This window comes from Choloepus didactylus, chromosome 3 (genome assembly GCF_015220235.1).
Source record: "Choloepus didactylus isolate mChoDid1 chromosome 3, mChoDid1.pri, whole genome shotgun sequence".
Classification (NCBI taxonomy): Eukaryota; Metazoa; Chordata; class Mammalia; order Pilosa; family Megalonychidae; genus Choloepus; species Choloepus didactylus.
In genome coordinates this window covers 75,522,653-75,549,971 of record NC_051309.1, presented here as the reverse complement: position 1 = coordinate 75,549,971, position 27,319 = coordinate 75,522,653, and the positions used below count along the sequence as shown (strand labels likewise).

Below are 27,319 nucleotides of genomic sequence, written 5' to 3'. Positions count from 1 at the left end.
AATGTTTTCAGATTAAGAAGAAAAAAACCTACAACCCTAGTGAAATTTGAATTTCAGATAAACAATGGATAATATTTTAGTATATGCATACACCAAATGTTGCATGTATTTTAACTGGCAATCCTATTTAATGTACAACACCTTAATTTTTTTATAATCTTTCCAAAACAATGCACTTTCAGCTAATTTTCTTATTTAGTTCTTTTAACAGCCTGGTTTATTCCATTACCATTCCCATCTTACTGATAAGGAACACAAGGCTTAGAGAAGTTAAAGTGCTTGTTAAGACCCCATGGTCAATTAGTCACAGAATTAAGACTCACAAATGTTCAATATAGCATAAAATTTTATTGCTGTAACAAACAATATAACTGAATTTCACCTGCACTCTTATTAAGCATATACTTCCCTTTTTAAAAAGTTAAGTCTCATTTTAAGAAGAAAAAGAAATTTCCAATTTTATCTACAAGAAAGCGGGCATACCCACGCACGTACCCTGGGAAAGACTGGTCACTCTCACTTCCTAATATTCTCCCTCCACATTCCAGAGACCCAGCAGTAATCTAAAAGAATCTAAACCTAATGCCTTCATTTAAAGGAACACATACCCTCTTATTCCTAGTTAATTCCTCTTATTCCTTTGCTTAAGCAAAGAAGTGCTCCCTCTTACTCTCAGCCTGGAAAAGCAGAAGATAAAATATTGCAGAGACAAGTATTCCCTTTGGGGACTAGGAATGATCATTCCCTGCCCTATCAACAAACCAAAGCCAAGGTCTGCCCGAACAGCTAATGATCTTGAACAATACTATTTTCAGAAGAAAAAACACCTATATTGTTGGGTCAAAGATTCATCTGTAGTCTCCCACCAAAAGCAGATAAAGCAAGCTATCTTCATAAGTGCCTCTGATGGGCAAGGGATGTTTTATCAGCATTTTCTGTGATATCAGAACTACCTAAAGGTCTGTTTAAAGATGTAGAAAGTCTTTGATCTTGTGAACTAACTTTCAAGGCATAAAACATGATGGTTTAATTCCTATTCAGTCCTAGTCCAAATAAATACCCCTGAAGATTTCCTGGAAGTTCATGCTCAATGTAGATGGCTTTCCCTTGGGGGAAAAAGAAAATCAGAAGTGTAAATAATAAAACCGACCTCAAAGTTTCAGTTAAGAACTCCTTTTGACACAAAGACTTTAAATTACACACCACAAACCACACAGTCAAGTGAACCTTCTTCCCAAAACTAAAAAAAAAAAAAAAAAAAAAAAAACTAAAAAAAAAAAGGCAGCAAAAAACGACAAGAGGTTAACAATCAAAAGTAAATCTATTTAGAAAAAACTTTGAGATGATAAACTGAAATAAGGATGCAGTTAGATCCTTTCCCAAACTGCTTAAAGACTAGATTTATGAGTTTTATCCAACTGCTTAAAGACTAGATTTATTTTTATGAGTTTTATTAAAAACCTTATTAATTTCATTATATATAGACTTTCCACTTATACAGCATCCTCAAAGAAAAAGTTTCATACAAGTGCATTTTTTCAGCTAAATGAAGTTTATCAACTCAAGCAAACATTTTTATACAGAAACTCTTAGAGGACATTAGTGTCTATTTCATTTTCTTACATTAGTAAGGACAGAATTTTGAAAATTACTCAATAATTCCAGACAACTTTATGAACACTGTTCAGTGCATAAAACAAGTTAGCAATAAATATTGGGGACAAATTCAAATGTTCAAATTGCTATTTTATGTTATATTAAATGACCCAAATTGCTATTAATATTTAGTTCTCATCTCTTTTCAGTTTTCTCATTTCCTTTATTGATCTCAGATTGTTGAAATGCCTGCTTCTTTATAATCCCTCCCTTGACAGCGACTTGTAAGCAAAAATAAATTTATTAGAATATGTCAAAAGTGTAAGTACTCTACAAAAAAACTAACATCAACCTTAATGCAAAATGTTACCTCTATTTTGTCCACTCAAATGATTTGATTCCTTCCTAGTTCTCAGTTACTGGTGTATTCACTATCTAATACTTTTAACTATTGCACACATCCCCTCTTCAAAACAAAAGTAGTTAAATTTGTGTTTTTGGAGTATAATGTATTTGCATTCAAGTAGTTAAGTTTGGCAAGCCTAACAAACTTTTGACAAGCCAACAAACTTTTCTCTTAGCAAAACTTCCTTCACCCTTCCTTCAATAATTATGAGTAGATAAAAAAATGTAAGTATATACCTACAGTGAAAAAATTTTTTCCAATAAAACAGAAAAGTCAGGTTATATTAAATTTCTCTTACTACTGATACCAGATTTTAGGCACACTTTCTCATTTCTTCAGAAAGGATATGTGAGGATTGGTATTTATTTTAAAGCAACTGAACTTCAAAATAACTTGATGTATTGGTCAGGGTTCTCCAGAGAAACAGATTTATATATATATATAAATCTACCTATAAGATACATTTAATAAAATGTATCAAAAGTGAACTTGGTTCATTTGCAAAACACTTAGGTCAATATGCTATGTACTGTGAATAATACTGAAATAATGAAATAGACTACATATATAAAATTAACTGGCTTGTTACATAGATAGCAAAAGTTTGAAACTTTATCTGAACCTAGAATTCAACAGTGAAGTACAGGAGGTAAACACTTCATTTGATGCTGAAAAACACTGGACTCAGCTCATATTGGCTGTATTTTAAAAACTTCATTTATTAATGTTGTGCTTTTATTGTAACCATGAATATTTTCTTTTTCAGTGATAATTTCCATTTTTAAAATCTAAGTTCTTTGTCTTTTTATGTCCATTAAAATAGGTACTTTTTCATTTCCAAATAAGTATTTCTATTTTTTCAAAAAATTTTACATCTTTTATTTGAATTTCCAAAATGAATGTTCTCTCTCTTGCCCACAGTGATTCCAAAGTCTACTATTCTAAAATAATTGAGAACCAATCGTGACCCACCTAATTATGAAAATAATAATCAGCTAGTTATTCCAAAAAAAGCAAACACTTAAATTAACACTGAATCAAAAGTCTGTAATATAATTTTACCACTCAGATGTTAGTTTTTGTCTCTTAGTTTAACTGTATACCAAATTAGAAAATGAACAGTAAGGCAGGGTATCACTTTCTGGTTCTTTCAGATAATCTGAAAATCCATCCAAAATGTCTTCTTTTGACCCTATGCAGGGAGGATTTGAGACTACAAATTACTATTTTTCTTAACTGAAATTATTAATGTTAGGAATAAAATACATGTTAGAAATTTAGCCACAAAATACTGTGTAGCATCCTTAACAAGTTGAGTGCTAATTATATCAGTTTTTTCCCTCTGTAAAGTATCCAGATTAAAAAAGGTGAATTGATAGAACATTTCTAGAAAGCAATTTAGCAATAGTTATTAAAAGATCTGTACCCTTTGATCCAGTAATTCCACCATTGGGAATTTATCTTAAAGAAATAATCCAAAATATAGATTTAACCACCAAGATGTTTAAAACAATGCCAATAAAATAGAATAGATTATCATCCCACTACTGTCAGGCATTTATATTAAGATAATCATGGTACATGTGCACAATAAATTATACTGCCTTTAAAAATTATTTACAGTAACTTTTTAATGACTTTTTCATTGCCTGTGACACAAATATAATCGGATTAAAAAGCTAAATACAAAATTGTATACAGTTGTATCAAACAGGTTCTGAAGTTATTGCTAGGTGATAAGGTCATAGGCAAGTTTTATTGCCCTCTTTTAGCTATCTATGATATTTTCTTCCAATAGTGAACACATATTACTTTAACATATTTAAAATAATTATTTATTCTCCTTTCAAATTGAATACAGTAAATTATTATCTCAGCTACATGAAATATAGATAAAGAGTGGTAGGATTACGGATAAATTTTATTCACATCCCTATAACTCATATCGATGTATCACTTGATGATAGCAAATTTCATTATTTTACAAAAAGTATAGATTAATGTCAAAATAAATGAACAATAGAAATAGCAAGTAAAGACAAAATTATTTATCTTTTAATTCTAGTCTAACCCTTGTTAACATTGGAATAGAGGTGAATTAAGTTCAATCAAAGAGGATTGAATCTACCAAACAAGATGATAATAAAATAGCCAGAAAAGTTAACAAATCTCAGAAGATAAAAGTGGAAGCACTTTATCAAGCTTTCCTTAATTAATCTTCAAGAACAACTTTAAAAAATCAGAGAATATACTGTTTTTTCACAGACCGTTATATTTTATACCTTCCTTCTCAGAGTTACTAATTTTTCAGTGGCCTCTGAATAGCAAGAAGTGTTGGATAAAAGTAAATAGCACCTCCCAATTAATAATAAAGATCCCTGCAAAGAATTCAGAATGACGATATCTCCCTAACAGTCTGTATATCTCAAAAATAAGCTAAAAGAAAACAATTAAATCAAAATTTTGGGTCTAAATAACATAAATCACCAAATAAAGCACATTCTTATTTGAAATAAACATTCAATATAAACATTAATAATCATCTGGGTAGTATATTTTAAACACAGTCTTACCGGGGAGTAAGAGAAGAGGGAAGAGGGAAGAGGGAAGGGAAGGAAAGAGAAGAGATGAGATCACAAAATCCTTTTGAGTCCTTTGACCCTTATAATTCTGACAAAGTTGGTAGCAGTTTATCAATAGTGTAGCCAACAACATTTCAGTCACTAGGTGGCAGGTAAAACAAACAAACAAAAAGCTTCTTTTAAAAAAAAGCTAAACATGCAATTACAAAAGGCAGTTATTGTGTACAGGAAGAAATGAGCGATACCAACAATTTCACTCTTGCAATTCTGCAGCAACTGCCAAGAAGTTCTGATCAAATACAGAACACCCAAAGCAAGACTGGCCTTGCCAGAGTTGGGTCTGAAGACAGTCCACTATTGAGAGCATTCTAAGAAAGCAGAGATTTGGGTAGTGGGTCAGTCATAATATAACCCCAAGGAACAGATCAGGGAAAGGTCTGGGAAGAAAGATGGGCTCCATGATGAAGGAAGAAAATCCAAAGTCTTGAATTAAGTGGAAGACCAGAAAAAAAAAAAAAAAGAAAATCTGCAAAGATATAGGGAATCCACTCACTCATCACCATTCTTACACCCTACAACCTTATCCCCAAAACACACTGTCTGAAACTCCATCTAGAAGAACACAGTAGTCCTCAATTCACACACACAAATTAAAGCTACCTTCTAAGAATATACACCAAATTTTATGAAGGTAACATCACAGAACATGACCAGACTGCAGTGAACTTGGTCTAAAGAAAGAATGTTAATAACAATAAATAAAAGGATCATCTGCATGGTCACTATAAAGAAAAGAAAGACTGATATGGCATTCTGATTCCAACACCAGAGAAGAAAATGTTCCAGCCCACAAACATGAATATCAGGATCCATGAGACCATAGATGTAACTGACTTCCCACAGCTGTGATTCCAAACTCAACAGACAACCTTCTTATTATAAATTGTCTTCCCATGTATATTAATTCAATACTTTTCCATCTCTCCTTTCCAACATAAGTAAAGGGTTTGATATACTCCCAATACTAACAGTGATTCACCAGGACTGTGATATTTAACCAGGAAGGATCCATGCATTTGAATCCTCAAGGTACTGTAATTTGAAAAGCAGCCAAATCCTTTAGATTCATATGAGTTTCCTTTTACTGGTTAAGAATTATAGATCTACAGAGGATGTGATGGTTAGGTTCATGTGTCAACTTGGCCAGGTGATGCCAGGTGTCTGGCCAAGCAAGCACTGGCCTAACCCTTACTGTAAGGACATTTGTGGCTGGGTAATAAACCAGAGGGCTGCTTTATTAAATCATCAGTCAGCTGGTTGCAGCTGTGACTGATTATACCAAGAGATGTGTCTTTTGCAATGAGAGAATTCAATCAGCTGGATTTAATCCAATCAGTTGAAGACTTTTAAGCAAGAAAGGTACAGGACCTTCACTTCTTTTTCTTTTTCTTCTTTGGCAAGCCAGCGAAGCATTTCCTGAGGAGTTCATCAAACATCTTCAATGGAGTGGCCAGTTTGCTGCCTGCCCTGTGGAATTTGGACTCGTGCTGCATACCCACAGTTGCTTGAGACACTTTTATAAAATCTTATATTTATAGATATCTCTTGTTGATTCTGTTTCCCTAGAGAACCCCAACTAATTAATACACATAGGGACAACAGATTCATCAGTATTTAGTAAAATCTGATCGTTACTTTTCCCTCTGCAAATCAAAATTCTTGGCATTTTAGTTTTTACCCATCAGTTTCTGCACCCTTGGTTAATGCAAGGAATGCTGAGTCAGAGCCATTTAATGTACTAACAAACTACTTATTCATACTTAATAGAAGTTAGAAGCCGTTGATAATAAAGTTAGAACGCACCTTAAATAGAAGTCACCTAGCCCAGTCTAGTCTAACATTCCCCCAAGAAGGAATCCCCTCTACATTTCTGACATTGATTTAATCAGGTTACTTTCTACCTAATGCTTGAGAATAACTGCACTGATAGTTGACCTCAGAAATGAGGGGAAGAGAGATATTTTTAGAATACAGGTCTCTCATTTCAAAGGGTAAGCAAACCTGGATAGGGCACTTCTGTCAAAGGCTTTAAAAGTCAGAGACCACTAAGCATATTTTGGCAGGAAAAATGAAGAGGGGTGTGGGAGGAAAGACAGAGGACCCAAAGGAAAATGGGCAAAAGGGTATGAAAACGAAAAAGAAATTGAAATAGAAAACAAACATAGGAAAGGGAGCACAATCTTTAGCAACCAGGGAAATACAAATTAAAAACATAAATGAAAGGGTGGCGGCAAGATGGCGGCATAGAGGAGTGGAAGTTGGTTAGTCCCCTGGAACAACTAATAAACAATCAGGAACAACTAAGTAAATAATCTGGAATAACTGCTGGGGGACAACCGTGACTGTCCATACATCGTACACCAACCTGGATTGGGAGGAATGCCTGAGATCACAGCATAAAATAGGTAAGTGAAAGCTGTGGAAACACGCCAGGAGCCCCCTCCCCCCAGAGTAGGCCAAACAGCAAAACCTCGCTGTGGTATAAAGCAGCACTCTCTGAACAAGTGAATATACCTCAGTCCAGCTCCAACTGGGGTTTTAATTAACAGTTGTGGACAGCTCAATACAAGCTACAAATACCCAACAAGCAGACAGACACTTTTAGTGATGAGCGACCTTAAAGAACCAGAAGACTCTGCTGTCCCAGGAGGAAGAGCCCAGAATACCAGGTGTTACCTCTGGCTGACGAGTGAAATTGGGGGTCCATGGACTTGCTCTGAAAGGGGGCTTTCTGCCCCCTTTTCTCTCTCTCAACCTGAGTGGCTCAGGGGAGAAAACCTCAGCCATTTTCAGTTTGCAGCGCTCTGTCCCAGACAAGGGTGGAGATAACAGAGTCAGAGAGACAAAGAACCTGTTTAAATGCAGATGATAACTCCCTAGGGGGTGTATCTTCCCTAAGAAGAAGGAAGTGGTGCCCAGCTCTACTACTGGCCTTCCACTCAGAAACAGACTCTAGAGCCTGGGGGAAAACAGCCAAAAGAGAAACTAAGGGGGCCACACATCCTTATGCCAGTCAGGAGTGACAGGCTGGCAGACACCAGCTGCTGGGCAGGTTAGGAAAAGCACAGAGGCTAGAGGCCTCACAGGGTGTGTCAATCTTCTAAGACGTGCCCTCAGGGAAACCTGATACTGAATATTGCCCCATTCTGAGACCTGAGCCCATTCTGGTCTGGGAAAACCTGATTGGGGTAACCAAGGAATCCAGATGCCTAGACAACAGAAAACTACAACCTACACTAAGAAAAACAAAGTATGGCCCAGTCAAAGGAATAAACTTACACTTCAGCTGAGATACAGGAATTGAAACAACTAATGCTAAGTCAATTCAAAAAGTTTAGGGAAGATATGGCAAAAGAGATGAAGGCTTATAAAGAAAACAGTGGGCATATATACAGTAGAAATCGAAAGTTAGAAAAAACAACTGGCAGAATCTATGGAAATAAAAGGCACCACACAAGAGATGAAAGACACAATGGAGACATACAGCAGCAGATCTCAAGAGGCAGAAGAAAACACTCAGGAACTGGAGAAAAAGACACCTGAAAGCCTACACACAAAAGAACAGATAGGAAAAAGAATGGAAAAATATGAGCAACATCTCAGGGAACTGAATGACAACATGAAATGTATGAATGTACGTGCCATGGGTGTCCCAGAAGAAGGGAAGAGAATAGGGGCAGAAGTAATAATAGAGGAAATAATATATGAAATTTTCCCATCTCTTATGAAAGACATAAAATTACAGATCCAAGAAGCCTAGTGTATCCCAAACACAATAGATCTGAATAGGCCTATGCCAAGACACTTAATAATCAGATTATCAAACATCAAAGACAGAGAATCCTGAAAGCAGCAAGAGAAAAGCAATCCATCACATACAAAGAAGCTTGATAAGACTATGTGCAGATTTCTCAGCAGAAACCAGGGAGGCAAGAAGGAAGTAGTGTGATATATTTGAGATACTGAAAGAGAAAAACAGCTAATCAAGAGTCCTATATCCGGCAAAACTGTCCTTCAAATATGAGGGAGAGTTTAAAATATTCTCTGACAGACAATGACAGAGTTGTGAACAAGATACCTGCTCTACAGGAAATACTAAAGGGGGCACTACAGACAGATAGGAAAAGACAAGAGAGGTTTGGAACACAAAATTGGGTGATGGTAGCACAGCAATGTAAGTACACTGCACAAAGGTGATTGTGAGCACGGTTGAAAGAAGAAGGTTAGGAGCATGTGGGACACCAGAAGGAAAGAGGAAAGATAAAGACCGGGACTGTATAACTCAGTGAAACCTAGAGAGCTCAACAATTGTGATAAAATGTACAAATATGTTTTTACACAAGGGAGAACAAATGAATGTCTACCTTGCAAGGTTAAAAATAGGGTGGTATTGAGGGAGAAATACAATCAATGCAAACTAGAGATTATAATTAACAGAAACATTGTATTATGCTTCCTTTAAAGTAACAAAGGCAATTTACCAAAGCTAAATGTATATAAGAGGGGGACATAAGGGAGGGGTATGGAACTCTTGGCATTGGTGATGTTGTCTGACTCTTTATTCTACTTTAGTTTAATGCTATCTTTCCTTTTGCTGCTTCCTAGCTGTCATGTTTGTTTGTTTGGTTTTCTCTTTCTGTTTTCTTTTTCTTTTGTCTATCTACTTTCTTTGACTCTTCTTCCTTCTTTGTGGAAGAAATGGAGATGTCCTTATATAGATAGTGGTGATGGTGGTGAATACATAAATACATGACTATACATGGAACCATAGATTGTTTACTTAGGATGGAATGTATGGTACATGAACAAAACCATCTTAAAAAAATGGGTCGATGAAGAAACCTTGAGGACACTATATTGAGTGGAATAAGTCAGACACATAAGGACAAATATTGCAGGGTCTCACAGATATGAACTAATTAATTATAATACGTAAACTCATAGACAGGAAATATAAGTTACCAGGATATAGAACAAGGCTAAAAAATGGGGAGCAGTTGCTTATGAGCAGAATGTTCAACTAGGTTGACCTTAAGTATTTGGAAATGCTCAGAGGTGACGGTAGCACGTTGTAAGAATAACTAACAGTGCTGAATGTTGTGTGAATGTGGTGGAAAGGGGAAGCTCAGAGTCATATATGTCACCAGAAGGAAAGGTGGAGGTTAAAAGATGGGAATGTATAAAACAGTGAATCTTGTGGTGGGTAATGTCCGTGATTAACTGTACAAATACTAGAAATCCATCTCATGAACTAGAATAAATGTATGACACTATAACTGGAAGTTAATAACAGAGGGGCATATAGGGAAAAAAAATATACCTATTGCAAACTATATACTAAAGTTGGTAGTATTTTAACATCCTTTCATCAACAGTAACAAAGTGTACTATAACAATACTATGAGTCAATATGGAGGGGGGGTTGTTTGGGGTATGGGAGGATTTGAGTTTCCTTTTTTGTCTTTATTTCTTTTCTGGAATAATGAAAATGTTCTAAAAATTGGGAAAATAAATTGTGGTCATGGATGCACAGCTGTATGATGGTACCAGGGGCAACTGATTGTACACTTTGGATCTTTGGATAATTGCATGGTATGTGAACAATCTCAATAAAATTAAATTTAAAAAAAAACATAAATGACAGTAGAATGGCAACAATTAGGTAGGAGGACAATGCTAAATGTTGGTAAATATATGGACCAAGGCACAGCTTGAGCACATTGTGGAGAAGGTAAAACTACTTTGGAAAACAGGCATTATATGTGCAGCCACAACTCAGTAATGTTACTTCCTATCCCAGAGAAACTCTTGCACATGTGTGTGGGGATTCATGTTCATAGCCACATTGTTCATAACTGCAGCAAAACTGGAAAACACTCAATAATAGATCAAAGGTATAGAATGGACAGACAGTGATACATGAATACAATGAAATACTATATAGGAACGAAAATGAACAATGGAGAGCTAAACACAACAACATGGATAAAATTTACAAAGCTATTAAGCAATAGAAGAGGAAAAAGAATGCAAATAGCATGATTCCATTTATGTATTTAAGATATAATGAAATATATTTTATATATATCAAAAACAAATAGTTGACTCCCGGGATGAGCCTGGCTCTGGCATCATGGGATTGACAATGTCTTCTTGATCAAAAGGCAGAAGAACAATGAAACAAAATAAAGTTTCAATGGCTAAGAAATTATCAAATAGAGTTGAGAGGTCATTCTGAAGGTTACTCTTATGCAAGCTTCAGCCAGATATTGCAAATTGCCACAATATGTCAAGCCCCAACCAACAGTATTCCTGAAAACCCTAAAGAATACCCTGGACTGTATCTAAGACTCTATAAAATTTTTCCTATTAAGTTTAATTTTTCAGAAACAAAGCCTCCAGATGGCTCCTATACCAGAAAAGCCCTGAAACCCAGAAGTACCAGTCTTTCCAAGAACATCATCCAGTTTCATTACTCTACCCCATAATGTCAACACTCCTATTCAGCATGAAGAAGTTAGAATGGTCATTGCCCAGATATCCCTGAAGACTGAGAGAATGATCAAATGAGAGGAAGGAATTGTAACTGAGAAGTTAGGATATGACAAATGATTATCATTACTAACTCATTATATAGATATTTCTTTTTAGTTTCTAGTGTATTACAATAGGCAGAAAGAAATACCTGGAATTGTTGAACTGTAATACAGCAGTCTTGATCTCTGATAAATGTATAACTATATAGCTTTTCTTGTGATCTTGTGAATATATTGGGAATATAATTAACAGTGCTGAATTGTCAGTGAATGTGGTAGAAAGGGTAAGTTTAGAGTCATGTATGTCACTAGAAGGAAAGCTGGAGGTTAAAACATGGGAATGTATAACACAGTGAATCTGTGGCAGACAACGTCTGTGATTAACTATACAAATTTTAAAAACTCTGTGACTGACATCCCCTTTAGTGTATGGGTAGATAAGTAATAAAATTAAGACATGCATGAAAATAATAATAATAGGGGGAATATATAATAATATTGGGGGAACATGGGGAATAGGGGGAATAATATAAGAGGAATATGGGGAAAAATATCCCTATGTAAACTATGGACAATAGTTAATAGTACTACTTTAATAATCTTTCATCAATTGTAACAAATTTTCTTCACCAATGCAAGTGGTGGTGGTGGGGAGGCATATGGGAATCCTGTATTTTATGCATGATTGTTCTGTAAGCCCACAACTGCTCTAACAAAAAAAATTTTTTAAAAATTGCATATGACAACATGGATGAAACTTGGGGACATTATGTTTAGTGAAATACTTCAGACACACAAGGCCAAATATTGTATGATCCCACTAATATTAACTAGTTATAATATATAAATCATATACATAAAATCTAGAATATAGGTTACTAGGAGATAGAATGAAGCTAGGGAATGGGGAGTGGTTGCTTAATATGTACAGAATTTTTAACTAGGTCAAACTTAAACATTTGGAAATGGATAGAGGTGACAGTAGCACATTATTGGGAATATAATTAACAGTGCTGAATTGTGGGTGAATGTGGTAGAAAGGGTAAGTTTAGAGTCATGTATGTCACTAGAAGGAAAGCTGGAGGTTAAAACATGGGAATGTATAACACAGTGAATCTGTGGCAGACAACGTCTGTGATTAACTACACAAATTTTAAAAAGTTCTTTTATAAACTAGAACAAACGTACAACACTATTACAAGGAGTTAATAATAGAGTGGTATATGGTATATGTTTGAACATATTGCAAACTATGGAGTACAATTAATAGTAATATCTTAATAATCTTTCATCAGTAGTAACAAAGGTACCACACCAACACTGGGGGTAAATAATTGTGGGGGATAACAGGTATGGGATGTTTAGGGTTTTCTTTTTTCTTTTTATTTCTTTTTTTGGAGTAATGGTAATGTTCTAAAATTGATCGTGGTGTTGAATGCGCAACTAGGTGATGATACTGTAAGCCACTGTACAGTTTGGATGGACTGTATAGTGTGTGAATATATCTCAATAAAATCGCATTAATAAAACAAATAAAACTAAAATTATACTGCTTAGGGATATGTCATGTGTGGAAAATTCATTTTAAAAAGCAGAAAAATTATTAGCATAAGAATTATATGAGTGATTACTCTTAGAGGAATCATTACCCTACAGAAGGAGAAACTGTGATGAGGGAAGGGCAAACAAATGACTCTGGAGTACCAGTAATGTTCTATTTCTTGACCTGGATGATAGTTACAAAGGTGTTAGCTTTAAAACCGTACCTCAAACTCTACATAGGTTTCTGCAGATGTATCAAATAAAAAATGTTGAACGAAACAAGCATGTAAATAAGTTTACCCACTTGAAAATTTTACTTAAGGCTAACCCTACCTTCTCCCAAAGATCAGATGTGAAAGAGCAATGTTTTTTAAATGGGGTTCAAATGGGAAGGAAGACCCTTAAAGATTTAATTGTGACTATTCTAAGGGCTTGGTGGTACTGAACTAGGCCCCAGGCCCAAAGTTAGCCTGTCTGGCATGTGTGAAAGTATTTTTGGTTATTTAAACTCATATATACTCAAAGTCTACACAGGATCTTGTTAGTGATTCCTTCTTGTATACGTGATTTATATTTAAATACTCATTGTTATACCCAGTTTTTCATTATACCAATAACTAAGTTTCAAAAAATAGACATTTTTATCAATCCTCTATCCTCCTCAGATCTAACAATACAAGTGTCCAGCACACATTTTTAACTCTTGTTTGTGATTTGCTGCTTTTAATTTTAAATCTTATTTCTCCAGAAATGAAAATTTTAGGTGAAATATAAATCGATGAACCCAAATTCACTTTCCTTCACAGACGTACAAACAACGCAGAGCAAATCAAAGATTTTGCTATAAAAAATGAAATTTAACTGTTATCTCCTTTCTTTCACATTTGCAATGTAGACTGGAAAAGTACAGGGAAATTAAACTTGTGTCCAAGGTGAAAGTCCTGTAAGGATGAAAGTACAAAGAAATGAGAGAGAAATGGTTCTCTCAAAGCCAAAAGGCTTTTTGAAAGGTAAACTAATAAAATTCAGTTATTGAGTAGTTCGTTTTATTTTCTTGTTTGTTTGTTTTTAAACTAAATGTAAAAAGCCAACTCAAGGAATTTTACTTAAAATTAGATTTTTAAAAAACTTTTTAATTGATTTAAACATTTTTAAAACTTTTTAAAAATACAACACAACAAAGCACACTAATCTAAGTGTAAATATAGCTCAATGAATGTATACATATATATGAATATATTTATGTGTGTGTATACACATCCATGCAAGTACTGCCCAGATGAAAATATAGGTTTAAAGCTCCATTTGAAAGTTTTACTGGAAAAGATTTTTAAAAAGCCAAGAGATTAAATATTATTACTTCTCTAAACTATTTTTATTTGATTTAGTTAAATTTTATTTTCATACCTCAAATTCATCTTGAGTACTATGAACATTGCACCATCTGGCAACAGGTTCAGGAACCACTTCCCAATCCTCACAGACTTGTTTGAGGATATTCACAAACGTTGACTTCCCTGCAGCTGTTTTGAGAGGAAAGGAAAGGTAAAATTGAGGAAGGAAACTCAACAGAAAAAAATCCCAAAATAGCGATCAGCTTTTGTTAAGATTTATACAAAGTTAATATTAAAAAAGCAAAACATTCAATTTCCTGAATATTTTCTGTAGTTTTTTTTTTTTTTAATCATCATTTTATTGAGATACATTCACATACCACGCAGTCATACAAAACAAATTGTACTTTCGATTGTTTACAGTACCATTACATAGTTGTACATTCATCACCTAAATCAATCCCTGACACCTTCATTAGCACACACACAAAAATAACAAGAATAATAATTAGAGTGAAAAAGAGCAATTGAAGTAAAAAAGAACACTAGGTACCTTTGTCTGTTTGTTTGCTTCCCCTACTTTTCTACACATCGATCCATAAACTAGACAAAGTGGAGTTTGGTCCTTATGGCATTCCCAATCCCACTGTCACCCCTCATAAGCTACATTTTTATACAACTGTCTTCGAGATTCATGGGTTCTGGGTTGTAATTTAATAGTTTCAGGTATCCACCACCAGCTACCCCAATTCTTTAGAACCTAAAAAAGGTTGTCTAAAGTGTGCGTAAGAGTGCCCACCAGAGTGATCTCTCGGCTCATCCTGGAATCTCTCTGCCACTGAAGCCTACCTCATTTCCTCTCACATCCCCCCCCTGGTCAAGAAGATGTTCTCCATCCCACGATGCCGGGTCTACATTCCTCCCCGGGAGTCATATTCCACGCTGCCAGGGAGATTCACTCCCCTGGGTGTCTGATCCCACGTAGGGGGGAGGGCAGCGATTTCACCTTTCAAGTTGGCTTAGTCAGAGAGAGAGGGCCACATCTGAGCAACAAAGAGGCATTCAGGAGGAGACTCTTAGGCACAAATACAGGGAGGCCTAGCCTCTCCTTTGCAGCAACCGTCTTCCCAAGGGTAAAACTTATGGTAGAGGGCTCAACCCATCAAACCACCAGTCCCCCATGTCTGAGGTCATGTTAGCAACCATGGAGGTGGGGTAGGCGAATACCCCTGCATTCTCCACAGGCTCCTCAAGGGGGCACTACATCGTTTTTTTTTTTGTTTTTTTTTCCTTGTTTGTCTTTTTTCTTTTTTTTTTTTTTTAACTTTCCCTTCTTTTTCAATCAACTGTATGAAAAAAAAAAGTTAAAAAGAAAACAAACATACAATAAAAGAACATTTCAAAGAGACCATAGCAAGGGAGTAAGAAAAAGACAACTAACCTAAGATAACTGCTTAACTTCCAACATGTTCCTACTTTACCCCAAGAAAGTTACATACTATAGCAACATTTCAGTGAACTTGTTCCTACTACATCCATCAGAAATTAACAGACCATAGTCATTTCTGGGCATCCCCAGAACGTTAAATAGCTTATCTGTTCTTCTTGGATTATTGTTCCCCCTTCCTTAATTGCTCTCTACTGCTAGTTCCCCTACATTCTACATTATAAACCATTTGTTTTACATTTTTCAAAGTTCACATTAGTGGTAGCATATAATATTTCTCTTTTTGTGCCTGGCTTATTTCGCTCAGCATTATGTCTTCAAGGTTCATCCATGTTGTCATATGTTTCACCAGATCGTTCCTTCTTACTGCCGCGTAGTATTCCATCGTGTGTATATACCACATTTTATTTGTCCACTCATCTGTTGATGGACATTTGGGTTGTTTCCATCTCTTGGCAATTGTGAATAATGCTGCTATGAACATTGGCGTGCAGATATCTGTTCGTGTCACTGCTTTCCGATCTTCCGGGTATATCCCGAGAAGTGCAATCGCTGGATCGAATGGTAGCTCTATCTCTAGTTTTCTAAGGAACTGCCAGACTGACTCCAGAGTGGCTGAACCATTATACAGTCCCACCAACAATGAATAAGAGTTCCAATTTCTCCACATCCCCTCCAGCATTTGTAGTTTCCTGTTTGTTTAATGGCAGCCATTCTAACCGGTGTTAGATGGTATCTCATTGTGGTCTTAATTTGCATCTCTCTAATAGCTAGTGAAGCTGAACATTTTTTCATGTGTTTCTTGGCCATTTGTATTTCCTCTTCAGAGAACTGTCTTTTCATATCTTTTGCCCATTTTATAATTGGGCTGTCTGTACTATTGTCATTGAGTTGTAGGATTTCTTTGTATATGCAAGATATCAGTCTTTTGTCAGATACATGGTTTCCAAAAATTTTTTCCCATTGAGTTGGCTGCCTCTTTACCTTTTTGAGAAATTCCTTTGAGGTGCAGAAACTTCTAAGCTTGAGGAGTTCCCATTTATCTATTTTCTCTTTTGTTGCTTGTGCTTTGGGTGTAAAGTCTAGGAAGTGGCCTCCTAATACAAGGTCTTGAAGATGTTTTCCTACATTATCTTCTAGGAGTTTTATGGTACTTTCTTTTATATTGAGATCTTTGGTCCATTTTGAGTTAATTTTTGTGTAGGGGGTGAGGTAGGGGTCCTCTTTCATTCTTTTGGATATGGATATCCAACTCTCCCAGCCCCATTTGTTGAAAAGACCATTATGGCTCAGTTCGGTGACTTTGGGGGCCTTATCAAAGATCAGTCGGCCATAGATCTGAGGGTCTATCTCTGAATTCTCAATTCGATTCCATTGATCTATATGTCTATCTTTGTGCCAGTACCATGCTGTTTTGGCAACTGTGGCTTTATAATAAGCTTCAAAGTCAGGGAGTGTAAGTCCTCCCACTTCGTTTTTCTTTTTTAGAGTGTCTTTAGCAATTCGAGGCATCTTCCCTTTCCAAATAAATTTGATAACTAGCTTTTCCAAGTCTGCAAAGTAGGTTGTTGGAATTTTGATTGGGATTGCATTGAATCTGTAGATGAGTTTGGGTAGAATTGACATCTTAATGACATTTAGCCTTCCTATCCATGAACATGGAATATTTTTCCATCTTTTAAGGTCCCCTTCTATTTCTTTTAGTAGAGTTATGTAGTTTTCTTTGTATAGGTCTTTTACATCTTTGGTTAAGTTTATTCCTAGGTACTTGATTTTTTTAGTTGCTATTGAAAATGGTATCTTTTTCTTGAGTGTCTCTTCAGTTTGTTCATTTCTAGCATATAGAAACATTACTGACTTATGTGCATTAATCTTGTATCCCGCTACTTTGCTAAATTTGTTTATTAGCTCTAGTAGGTGTATCGTTGATTTCTCAGGGTTTTCTAGATATAAGATCATATCATCTGCAAACAATGACAGTTTTACTTCTTCTTTTCCAATTTGGATGCCTTTTATTTCTTTGTCTTGCCGGATTGCCCTGGCTAGCACTTCCAGCACAATGTTGAATAACAGTGGTGACAGCGGGCATCCTTGTCTTGTTCCTGATCTTAGAGGGAAGGCTTTCAGTCTCTCACCATTGAGTACTATGCTGGCTGTGGGTTTTTCATATATGCTCTTTATCATGTTGAGGAAGTTTCCTTCAATTCCTACCTTTTGAAGTGTTTTATCAAAAACGGATGTTGGATTTTGTCAAATGCTTTTTCAGCATCTATTGAGATGATCAATTGATTTTTCCCTTTCGAGTTTTTAATGTGTTGTAATACATTGATTGTTTTTCTTATGTTGAACCATCCTTGCATGCCTGGAATGAACCCCACTTGGTCATGGTGTATGATTTTTTTAATGTGTCTTTGGATTCGATTTGCAAGTATTTTGTTGAGGATTTTTGCATCTATATTCATTAGGGAGATTGGCCGGTAGTTTTCCTTTTTTGTAGCATCTTTGCCTGGTTTTGGTATTAGATTGATGTTAGCTTCATAAAATGAATTAGGTAGTGTTCCATTTTTTTCAATGTTTTGAAAGAGTTTGAGTAAGATTGGTGTCAGTTCTTTCTGGAAAGTTTGGTAGAATTCCCCTGTGAAGCCATCTGGCCCTGGGCATTTATTTGTGGGAAGATTTTTGATGACTGATTGGATCTCTTTGCTTGTGATGGGTTGGTTGAGGTCTTCTATTTCTTCTCTGGTCAGTCTAGGTTGTTCATATGTTTCCAGGAAATTGTCCATTTCTTCTACATTATCCAGTTTGTTGCCATACAGTTGTTCATAATATCCTCTTATAATTTTTTTAATTTCTTCAGGATCTGCAGTTATGTCACCTTTTTCATTCATTATTTTGTTTATATGGGTCTTCTCTCTTTTTGATTTTGTCAGTCTAGCTAGGGGCTTGTCAATCTTGTTGATCTTCTCAAAGAACCAACTTTTGGTGATATTTATCCTTTCTATTGTTTTTTTGTTCTCTATGTCATTTATTTCTGCTTTAATCCTTGTTATTTCTTTCTTGTACTTGGTTTAGGATTGGTTTGCTGTTCATTTTCTAGCTTCTTCAGTTGATCCATTAGTTCTTTGATTTTGGCTCTTTCTTCCTTTTTAATATATGCGTTTTAGTGCTATAAATTTCCCCCTTAGCACTGCTTTTGCTGCATCCCATAGGTTTTGGTATGTTGTGTTCTCATTTTCATTCGTCTCTATATATTTAGCAATTTCTCTTGCTATTTCTTCTTTAACCCACTGATTGTTTAGGAGTGTGTTGTTTAACCTCCAGGTATTTGTGAATTTTCTAAGTCTCTGATGGTTATTGACTTCTAATTGTATTCCATTGTGGTCAGAGAATGTGCTTTGAATAATTTCAATCTTTTTAAATTTATTGAGGCTTGTTTTATGTACCAGCATATGATCTATTCTGGAGAAAGTTCCGTGAGCACTAGAAAAGTATGTGTATCCTGTTGATTTGGGATGTAATGTCCTGTAGATGTCTGTTAAATCTAATTCATTTATCAGATTGTTTAGGTTTTCAATTTCCTTATTGGTCTTCTGTCTGGTTGATCTATCTATAGGAGAGAGTGATGTGTTGAAGTCTCCCACAATTATTGTGGAAACATCAATTGCTTCCTTTAGTTTTGCCAATGTTTCTCTCATGTATTTTGTGGCACCTTGATTGGGTGCATAGACATTTACGATTGTTATTTCTTCTTGCTGAATTGCCCCTTTTATTAGTATGTAGTGGCCTTCTTTGTCTCTCAAAACATCCCTGCATTTGAAGTCTATTTTATCTGAGATTAATATTGCTACACCTGCTTTCTTTTGGCTGTAGCTTGCATGAATCTGTAGTTTTTATTATTATTTTTTTTTAATGAAAACTTTAAAAAGGTCCCTACCTAACTGTGTTAAGCATGTTTGCTTGTTGTTTTAGTTTAGCAAAGCCATGGAACAGAGGATTAAAAACCTGGTGAAATTTTAGGCAAAATGTTATGACAAAAAAATCTTAGTCCTAGACTCATTTTTCCTTAGCCAATCAAAATTAGACATAAATTTGTGGGAAGTATGTAAGGCAATTCTACTACTTACTTTATTAGGAGTGTGATCCTGTCTTTCATAATATAACCCTCTTCAAGGAAACTGTTCTGAGGTTAAATGTGGTAAACAAGTAAACTATCACTACAGTGATAGGTCATTCCAGTCTCTTGTATTTTCAAAATTTTCCTCTCTACTGCACATATTCTTAGTCTACAAACAAGCTCAGGTCTCTCCTATCAAAAACCAGTTAACAAACAATCAAACTATAAAATCAGCAAAAAGATGCATCCAATGCCCAGAGTTTTAGAACGGGAAATAGTATTATTTCTTATTATTGTATGACACTAATAGGCACTGCGGCCAACAGAAATCATAAAAACATTTTTGCAAAACACTTTCTATAAGCAATGGACATGTCTCCACTTCACTTTCTTAGTTCTGTGGACTCTATCCCAACCCTAAAAATAAAAAATGTATATAGTACTTCACATCTTTCTGATCATTCAATAGTTTCTGAGATATCTAGGGGAAAAAAAGAAAATAGCTAACATGTAATCAGGACATACTACGTTCACTATTTTTAAATTACCCAGGAATATATTACACTTAACAGTAGGGGCATTCTAGACCTAAAATCCAACAGGGTGTAGTAATACTCCTAATAACCACCACACCCTTTATATCTTAAGTTACCAAATGTGGTTATATCAGATATCTCTGGTCAACATAACATATGCATACACACACACACACACACACACACACACACACACAAATGAATACAGAAACAACTTGGTAAGATCTATTCCGAGGCACATTCTTATCAGAATGTCAAATGTCAAAGATAAAGATATAATTCTGAAAGCAGCAAGAGAAAATCAATTTGTCACATACAAGGGAACTATATGATAAGATTAAGTGCTGATTTCCCATCAGAAACCATGTAGATGAGAAAGCAGTGGTATGATACACTCAAGGTACTGAAAGAGAAAAACTGCCAGCCAAGAATTCTTTATCCAGCAAAAATGTCCCTCAAAAATTGGGAAGAGTTTAAAATACTCACAGAAAAACAGAAGCTAGGAGAGTCTGTCAACAAGAGACCTGCCCTACAAGAAATATTAAAGGGAATTTTGCAGGCTGAAAGGAAAAGACAGGGGAGAGAGGCTTGGAGGAAAGTGTGGAAAAGAAAATTATCAGTAAGGGTAAAAAGAGAGACAAAAACCAGATATGATATATAAAAGCCAAACGACAAAATAGTTAGAGTAAGTACTGGCTTTATAGCAATAATATTGAATGTTAACAGATTAAACTCCCTGATCACAAGACACAAATTGGCAGAACGGATAAAAAAAGTATGACCCAACTGTATGCTGTCTACAAGAGACACACCTTAGACCCAAAGACACAAAGAGGCTGAAAGTGAAAGGTTGGAAAACGATATTCCAGGCAAAAGTAACCAAAAAAGAGCTGAAGTAGCTATACTAATTTCAGACAAAATAGACCTCAAATGAAAACCTGTTCTATGAGACAAAGAAGTACACTATATACAAAAGGGGCAATCCACCAAGAAGAAATAACAATCATAAATATTTATGCACCTAACCATGGTGCCCCAAAACACATGAGGCAAACACTGGCAACAATGAAGGGAGAAATAGCTCTACAACAATAGTTAGAGACTTCAATATACCACTTTCATTAATCGACAAACATCCAGAAAGAGGATCAGTAAGGATACAGAAAACTTGAATAATATGGTAAATGAACCAGACCTAACAGACATATACAGAACACAGCATCCCAACACAGCAGGATATACATTCTTCTCAAGTAGTCATGGATCCTTCTCGAAGACAGACCACATGTTGGGCCATAAAACAAGTCTCAATAAATTTAAAAAGAATGAAATTATACAAAGTACTTCCTCTGACCCTAATGGAATGAGGCCGGAAATCAGCAACAGGTGGAGAACTGGAAAATTCACAAATACATTAAAGTTAAACAACATACTCAAACAATCAGTAGGTCAAAGAGGAAACTGCAAGATAAATCAGTAAATATCTTGAGATGAAGAACAAGAAGAATACAACATATCAAAATGCATGGGATGCAGCAAAGGCAGGGCTGAGAGGGAAATATATAGCACTAACACTTACATTAAAAAAAGAAGAAAGAGCTAAAATCAAAGACCTAACTGCACATCTGGAGGAACTAAGAACAGCAAACTAATCAAAAAGCAAGCAGAAGGAAACAAAGAACAAAAATTAGAGCAGGAATTAATGAAATTGAGAATTAAAAAATAGAGACAATTAACAAAACCAAAAGTTGATTCCCTGAGATCAATAAAACTGACAAACGCTTAGCTACACTGACAAAGAAAAGAGAGGGAAGATGCAAATAAATAAAATCAGAAATGAAAGGGAGGACATTACTATTGACCCCACAGAAATAGAAAGGATCATAAGAGGATACTATGAACAACTGTATGTCAACCAATCAGACAACCTAGATGAAATGGACAATTTTCTAGAAACACACAACTCACACTGACTTGAGAAGAAATAGAAGACCTGAACAGACCATCCACGGCCAACTGCTATTTCACAAGCCTGCCAAGACCACTCAATTGGGAAACAATAATCTCGTCAACAAATGCTGCTGGGAGAACAGGATATCCTTATCCAAAAGAATCAAAGAGGATCCCTATCTCATACTTCATACAAAAATTAACTCAAAATGGATCAAAGACCCAGGACCATAAAACTCCTAGAATAAAATGTAAGGAAGCATCCTCAAGATCTTTTGGTAGGCAATGGTTACTTAGACTTTACATCCAAAGCACAAGCAACCAACAAAAAAATGGGACCTCCTCAAAATTACAAACTTTGAGCTTCAAAGGACTTTGTCAAGAAAGTGACAAGGCAACCTACTCAATAGGAGAAAATATTTGGAAACCACATTTCCAAATAGGGGTTTATATTCAGAATATATAAAGAAATCCTACAACTCAACAATAAAAGACAAACAATACAATTTAAAAAATGGGCAAAAGACATGAATACATATTTCACAAAGAGGAAATAAAAAATGGCTAAAAAGCACATGAAAAGATGCGCAACCTCAGTTGCTATTAGGGAAATGCAAATCAAAACCACAATAAGATATCATTTCACACCTACTTAAAAGACTGCTATTAAAAAAAAGAAAACTACAAGTGTTAGAGAAGATGTGGAGAAATAGGAACACTCATTCACTGCTGGTGGGAATGTATATTGCTGCAGCTGTTATGGAAGACAGTTTGGAAATTCCTCAGGAAGCTAAGTAAAGAACTGCCAGGTGATCTGGCAATCTTACTACTAGGTATATACTCAGAAGATCTGAAAGCAGGGATGCAACAGACATTTGCACCCCGATGTTCATAATAGTGTTATTAACAATTACCAAAAGATGGAAACAACCCAAGTGCCCATGAACCGATGAATGAATAAAAAAAATACAGTACACATGTTCAATGGAATATTATTAAACTGTAAGAAGGAATGAAACCCTGATGCATGCAACAATATGGATGAACCTTGAGGACATTATGTTGATTGAAACAAGCCAGACACAAAAGGACAAATAATGTATGATCTCACTGATAAGAAATAATTAGAATAAGCAAACTCACAGAGTTAGAATCTAGAAATAGGTTACCAGGGGACCAAATGGAGGCAGAGAATAGGGAGCTGTTGCTTAATTTGTACAGAATTTTTATTTAGGTTGACTGTAAATGTTTGGAAAGGGTTAGTGGTGATGGTAGCACATTATTGTGATACCTGTGAATGTGGCTGAAAGGGGAAGTTTAGGGTCGCATGTTACTAGAAAGAAAGTCTGAAGAAAAACATGACCGTATAACACAGTGAACCCTGTTGTGGACAATGACTACAGTAAATAGTACAAATATAAGAATGTTCTTTCATGAATTATAGCAAATGTACATCACTATTACAAGTTGTTAATAATAGGATGGAACATGGGAAAAAATATACCTAATGTAAACTATGGTGTATAGTTAACAGTAATATTTTAATATTCTTTCATCAATTGTAACAAAGGTACCACACCAATGCAAAGTGCCAACAATGGGGGGGTACACAGGAATGTTGTATTTTTTACATGATTTTAATATAAACCTACAACTTCTCTAATTAAAAAAACAATATTTTTTTTAAAAAAATATTATCCTAAATGAAAGAAACCAGACACAAAGTACTATGTATTGTATGATTCAATTTATATAAATGTAAATATAAATAAATTTATTGATACAGAATTAGATTAGTGGTTATGTAGGGCTGGGAAAGGATAGAGGAATTTAGAGGTGACTGCTAAAGGGTATGGGGTTTTCTTTTTGGAGTAATGAAAATGTTCTAAAATTGATTGTGTTGATGAATGCACAACTCTTGTGATCATACTAAAAGCCAATGATGGTACACTTTGGATGGACTGTATGGTATTTGAATATATCTCAGTAAAACTGCTTTAAAGAAAAAAAAACTCAGTGAATGATAAACTTGAACAAAAGTCATGAGAACTAATAGAATTCCTAATGCCAAGCAGGCATTGTGATGCCAAAATTCATTCTGTATAGACTCTAAAGATCAAAATAAGTAGGTAAGGCCTCCATAAATCTAACATAAGGGAGTATTTCAGTAACAGAGAATATCAGGTGGGTTACATAAAGTATAAAACTAAAACAAAGTTCAAATTCTAGGAAAAACAGAGAAATTGAAAAATAGTCTTCTACACGCTGATTCACAATTCATTCATCTATAGCCTATTTGAGTCTGGCAAATAAGGTGGAAGGGACATGAAGATGAAATGCTAGGTTTCAGCCCATAAGATGATGCATCCAGCAGACAGAAGATCATGCAAAACAAGTGCTGTAATCCCATGTGATGAGAGCACAAATGAGGAAAGTAAGGTTTAAAAGATGAGTTTTGTCAAGCACATAAGTCTAAATGGAAGAAGTTACATGAAGGAGCACGGCATAACCTAGGCAAAAATGTTTAGTCTGCATAGTGGAGGGAAGCAAGGATCAAATCATGAAGAGTTCTGCTAATTAAATGCTAATTAAAGACCCAGCCATAAGCAAGGGTTTCAAACTCAAATGTCAGCGTGGGCCAGAAGGTAAACTAAATTATTAAAACAGCTAGTATTAGTTTTATTATAAGCAAAACAATAGTTTAAGAGCAATAATAAATAGCAGCTGACAAAGCCTCAGTATCAGAAAGGTATTAAGTGGTGTAGAGCATGCCCCACCTAAATACTAACTGTTGTCACACAGAAATGCAGGCCCAGGATACCAGATTTTTCAAGAGAAGCCAAGAATCTAGATGTATATGGGAAATCTCACAATTTTTTTAATGGGGACATCCAATTCAAAAACTTTTTCAAAGTGGGCCATTAGTTTGCAACTCCCTTCAATGTAGGTAATGGGGAAGACAGTGAAGAATTTTAAGGAGGGAAGTGACAGAATTATATCTGTATGTAGAAATACTGCTCTGAAAGTAATCAAGAGAAAATAGAGACAGTGTGACTTACTAGGAAATTATTTCAGGTGCTGGGAAGATTAAAGATGCTTGGGGGAAAGTAGATTTCTATATATGATATACTGTGTAACTGGATTTCAGAGAGGAAAAGGGATTAATTCATTGGGGGTACTGATCTGAGAGATTGTTCATTCAAATTTACTTTTGAAATGGCTGCCTTCAACTATTGTCCCCTGACTTTTTATGGTCGTCTTCATCCCATAAGTAGCTATGAAGATCACTCTCAAAGAATTTACTGCTAAGAGAAAAGTAAGGATCTTTTCTGTGTCTTTTCCCATGGTGTCTTAATGTTGGAGGAATGAAACAAGAAGGCTTCCTTGAGGGTGTGTTGAGTTTTTTCCAGTCCTTTGAATGCTGCAAAAGCATCTACTTGCCTGTGCTGGTTTGAATGTATTATGTCCCCCAGAAAAAGCCATATTCTTTGATGCAATCTTGTGGGGCAGACATATAAGTGGGAATTAAGTTGGAACGTTTGGATTAGGTTGTTTGGATGGAAATGCACCCCACCCAACTGTAAGTGATAACTCTGATGAGATACTTCCATGGAGGTGTGGCCCCACCCATTTAGGGTGGGACTTGATCAGTGGAGCTATATAAATGAGCTGACGGGCAGAGGGAACTCAGTGCAGCCGTGAGTGACATTTTGAAGAGGAGTTACAGCCAAGAGGGACACTTTGAAGAAAGCACAGGAGCTGCAGATGAGAGACAGTTTGAAGACAGCCACTGAAAGCAGACTCTTGCTCTGGGGGAGCTGAGAGAGGAAAAATATTCTGAGTGCAACTAAGAGTGACATTTTTGAGGAACTGCAGCCAAGAGAGGAACGTCCTGGGAAAAAGCCATTTTGAAACCAGAACTTTGGAGCAGATGCCAGCCATGTGCCTTCCCAGCTAATAGAGGTTTTCTGGACACCATTGGCCATCCTCCAGTGAAGGTACCCAATTGTTGATGGACATTTCATGGCCTTAAGATTGTAACTGTGTAACCAAATAAACCCCCTTTATAAAAGCCAGTCCATTTCTGGTGTTTTGCATTCTGGCAGCATTAGCAAACTAGAATATTGCCTTACCTTTTCCAAGAAAGTATTAGTGCTTTGAATGTGGGAAGAATTTACTTTTTTTTAAACGCATGAACAGCCAGAACCCAGTCTGGGACAAAAACAAAAAAATTGTTCATCAAAGCAGGATGTACCAGGCCAAAGGTTTCCTGTAGTAGGACAATATAGTGAATGAATCGGAAATACATCTGTATCTTGCAAAATGACATGCATGGTGTAGTCTGCCCCATCTAAGTTAGAAATAGAAACATTAGTGGTCTTTGACTCCTAACCCAATGTTTATTTGGATGCAAGGTAGGGTGTGATCTGCTATTAAGATCATGAAAAAACCCTTCCCTTATACACAAACGTTTATAGCAGCTTTATTCATAATCGCTAAAAACTAGGAACAACCCTAACGTCCACACCTGGTGAATAAACAACCTGTGGTATATTCATACAATGAAACAGTACTCAGCAATAAAAAGGAACAAACTACCGATACAAGTAACAGCATGAATGAATCTCAAAAGCACTATGATAAATCAAAGAAGCCAGATGCAAAAGACTACGTACTCCACGTCCCCATTTACATGACATTCTGGAAATGGCAAAACTACAGGGACAGAAATCAGCTCAGCGGTTACCAGGGGGTAGGAATGGGGAGGAGGCCGACTACAAAGCACGAAGGAACTTTTTGAGGTGATGGCAATGTTTTCTATCTTGATTGTGGTGACGGTAACAAGACCTTATGTTTCCCAAACCTCATAGCAAAGTTACACGGAAAAAGGAGTGGATTTAACGTATGTAAATCACACCTCAAGAAATCTGACCAAAACAAAAACAAAGACAAAAAATAATTCTCATTGCGCATTCCCAACCAAGACGCTGAAAAGGGCCCAAACCACGCTTCACAAAGCGCGCCCGCTTCGGCTCTCTACCTGGCGCTGGGTGGGGGGTGGGAGGGGCAGCCGCTGGGGCGGATGCGGGAGTCTTATTTTCGACGCGAAGGGAAGTCGAGGCCGCGTCCACACAGTCAGGCTGGGAAGAAAGCCTCATTGAGGAGCACCAGAGACAGACGTAGGGAAACCGGCGGGTCAGAAGCGGCCACGGCCC

General features: G+C 36.0%; 2 protein-coding genes across 2 annotated transcripts in view; both read right to left on the bottom strand.

The window, feature by feature from the left end:
- DCK (deoxycytidine kinase) overlaps nt 1-27,319 on the bottom strand; it is a 60,096-nt gene that overhangs the window by 32,401 nt on the left and 376 nt on the right. The window contains exon 2 of the mRNA XM_037829936.1: nt 14,130-14,245. Coding sequence (XP_037685864.1) covers nt 14,130-14,245 — 116 coding nt within the window. The remainder of the gene's footprint in view (nt 1-14,129; nt 14,246-27,319) is intronic.
- Nucleotides 14,147-27,319, bottom strand: part of MOB1B (MOB kinase activator 1B) — a 144,014-nt gene continuing 130,841 nt past the window's right edge. Inside the window, exon 7 of the mRNA XM_037829939.1 lies at nt 14,147-14,245. The gene's annotated coding sequence lies outside the window, so the exon portion shown is untranslated. The remainder of the gene's footprint in view (nt 14,246-27,319) is intronic.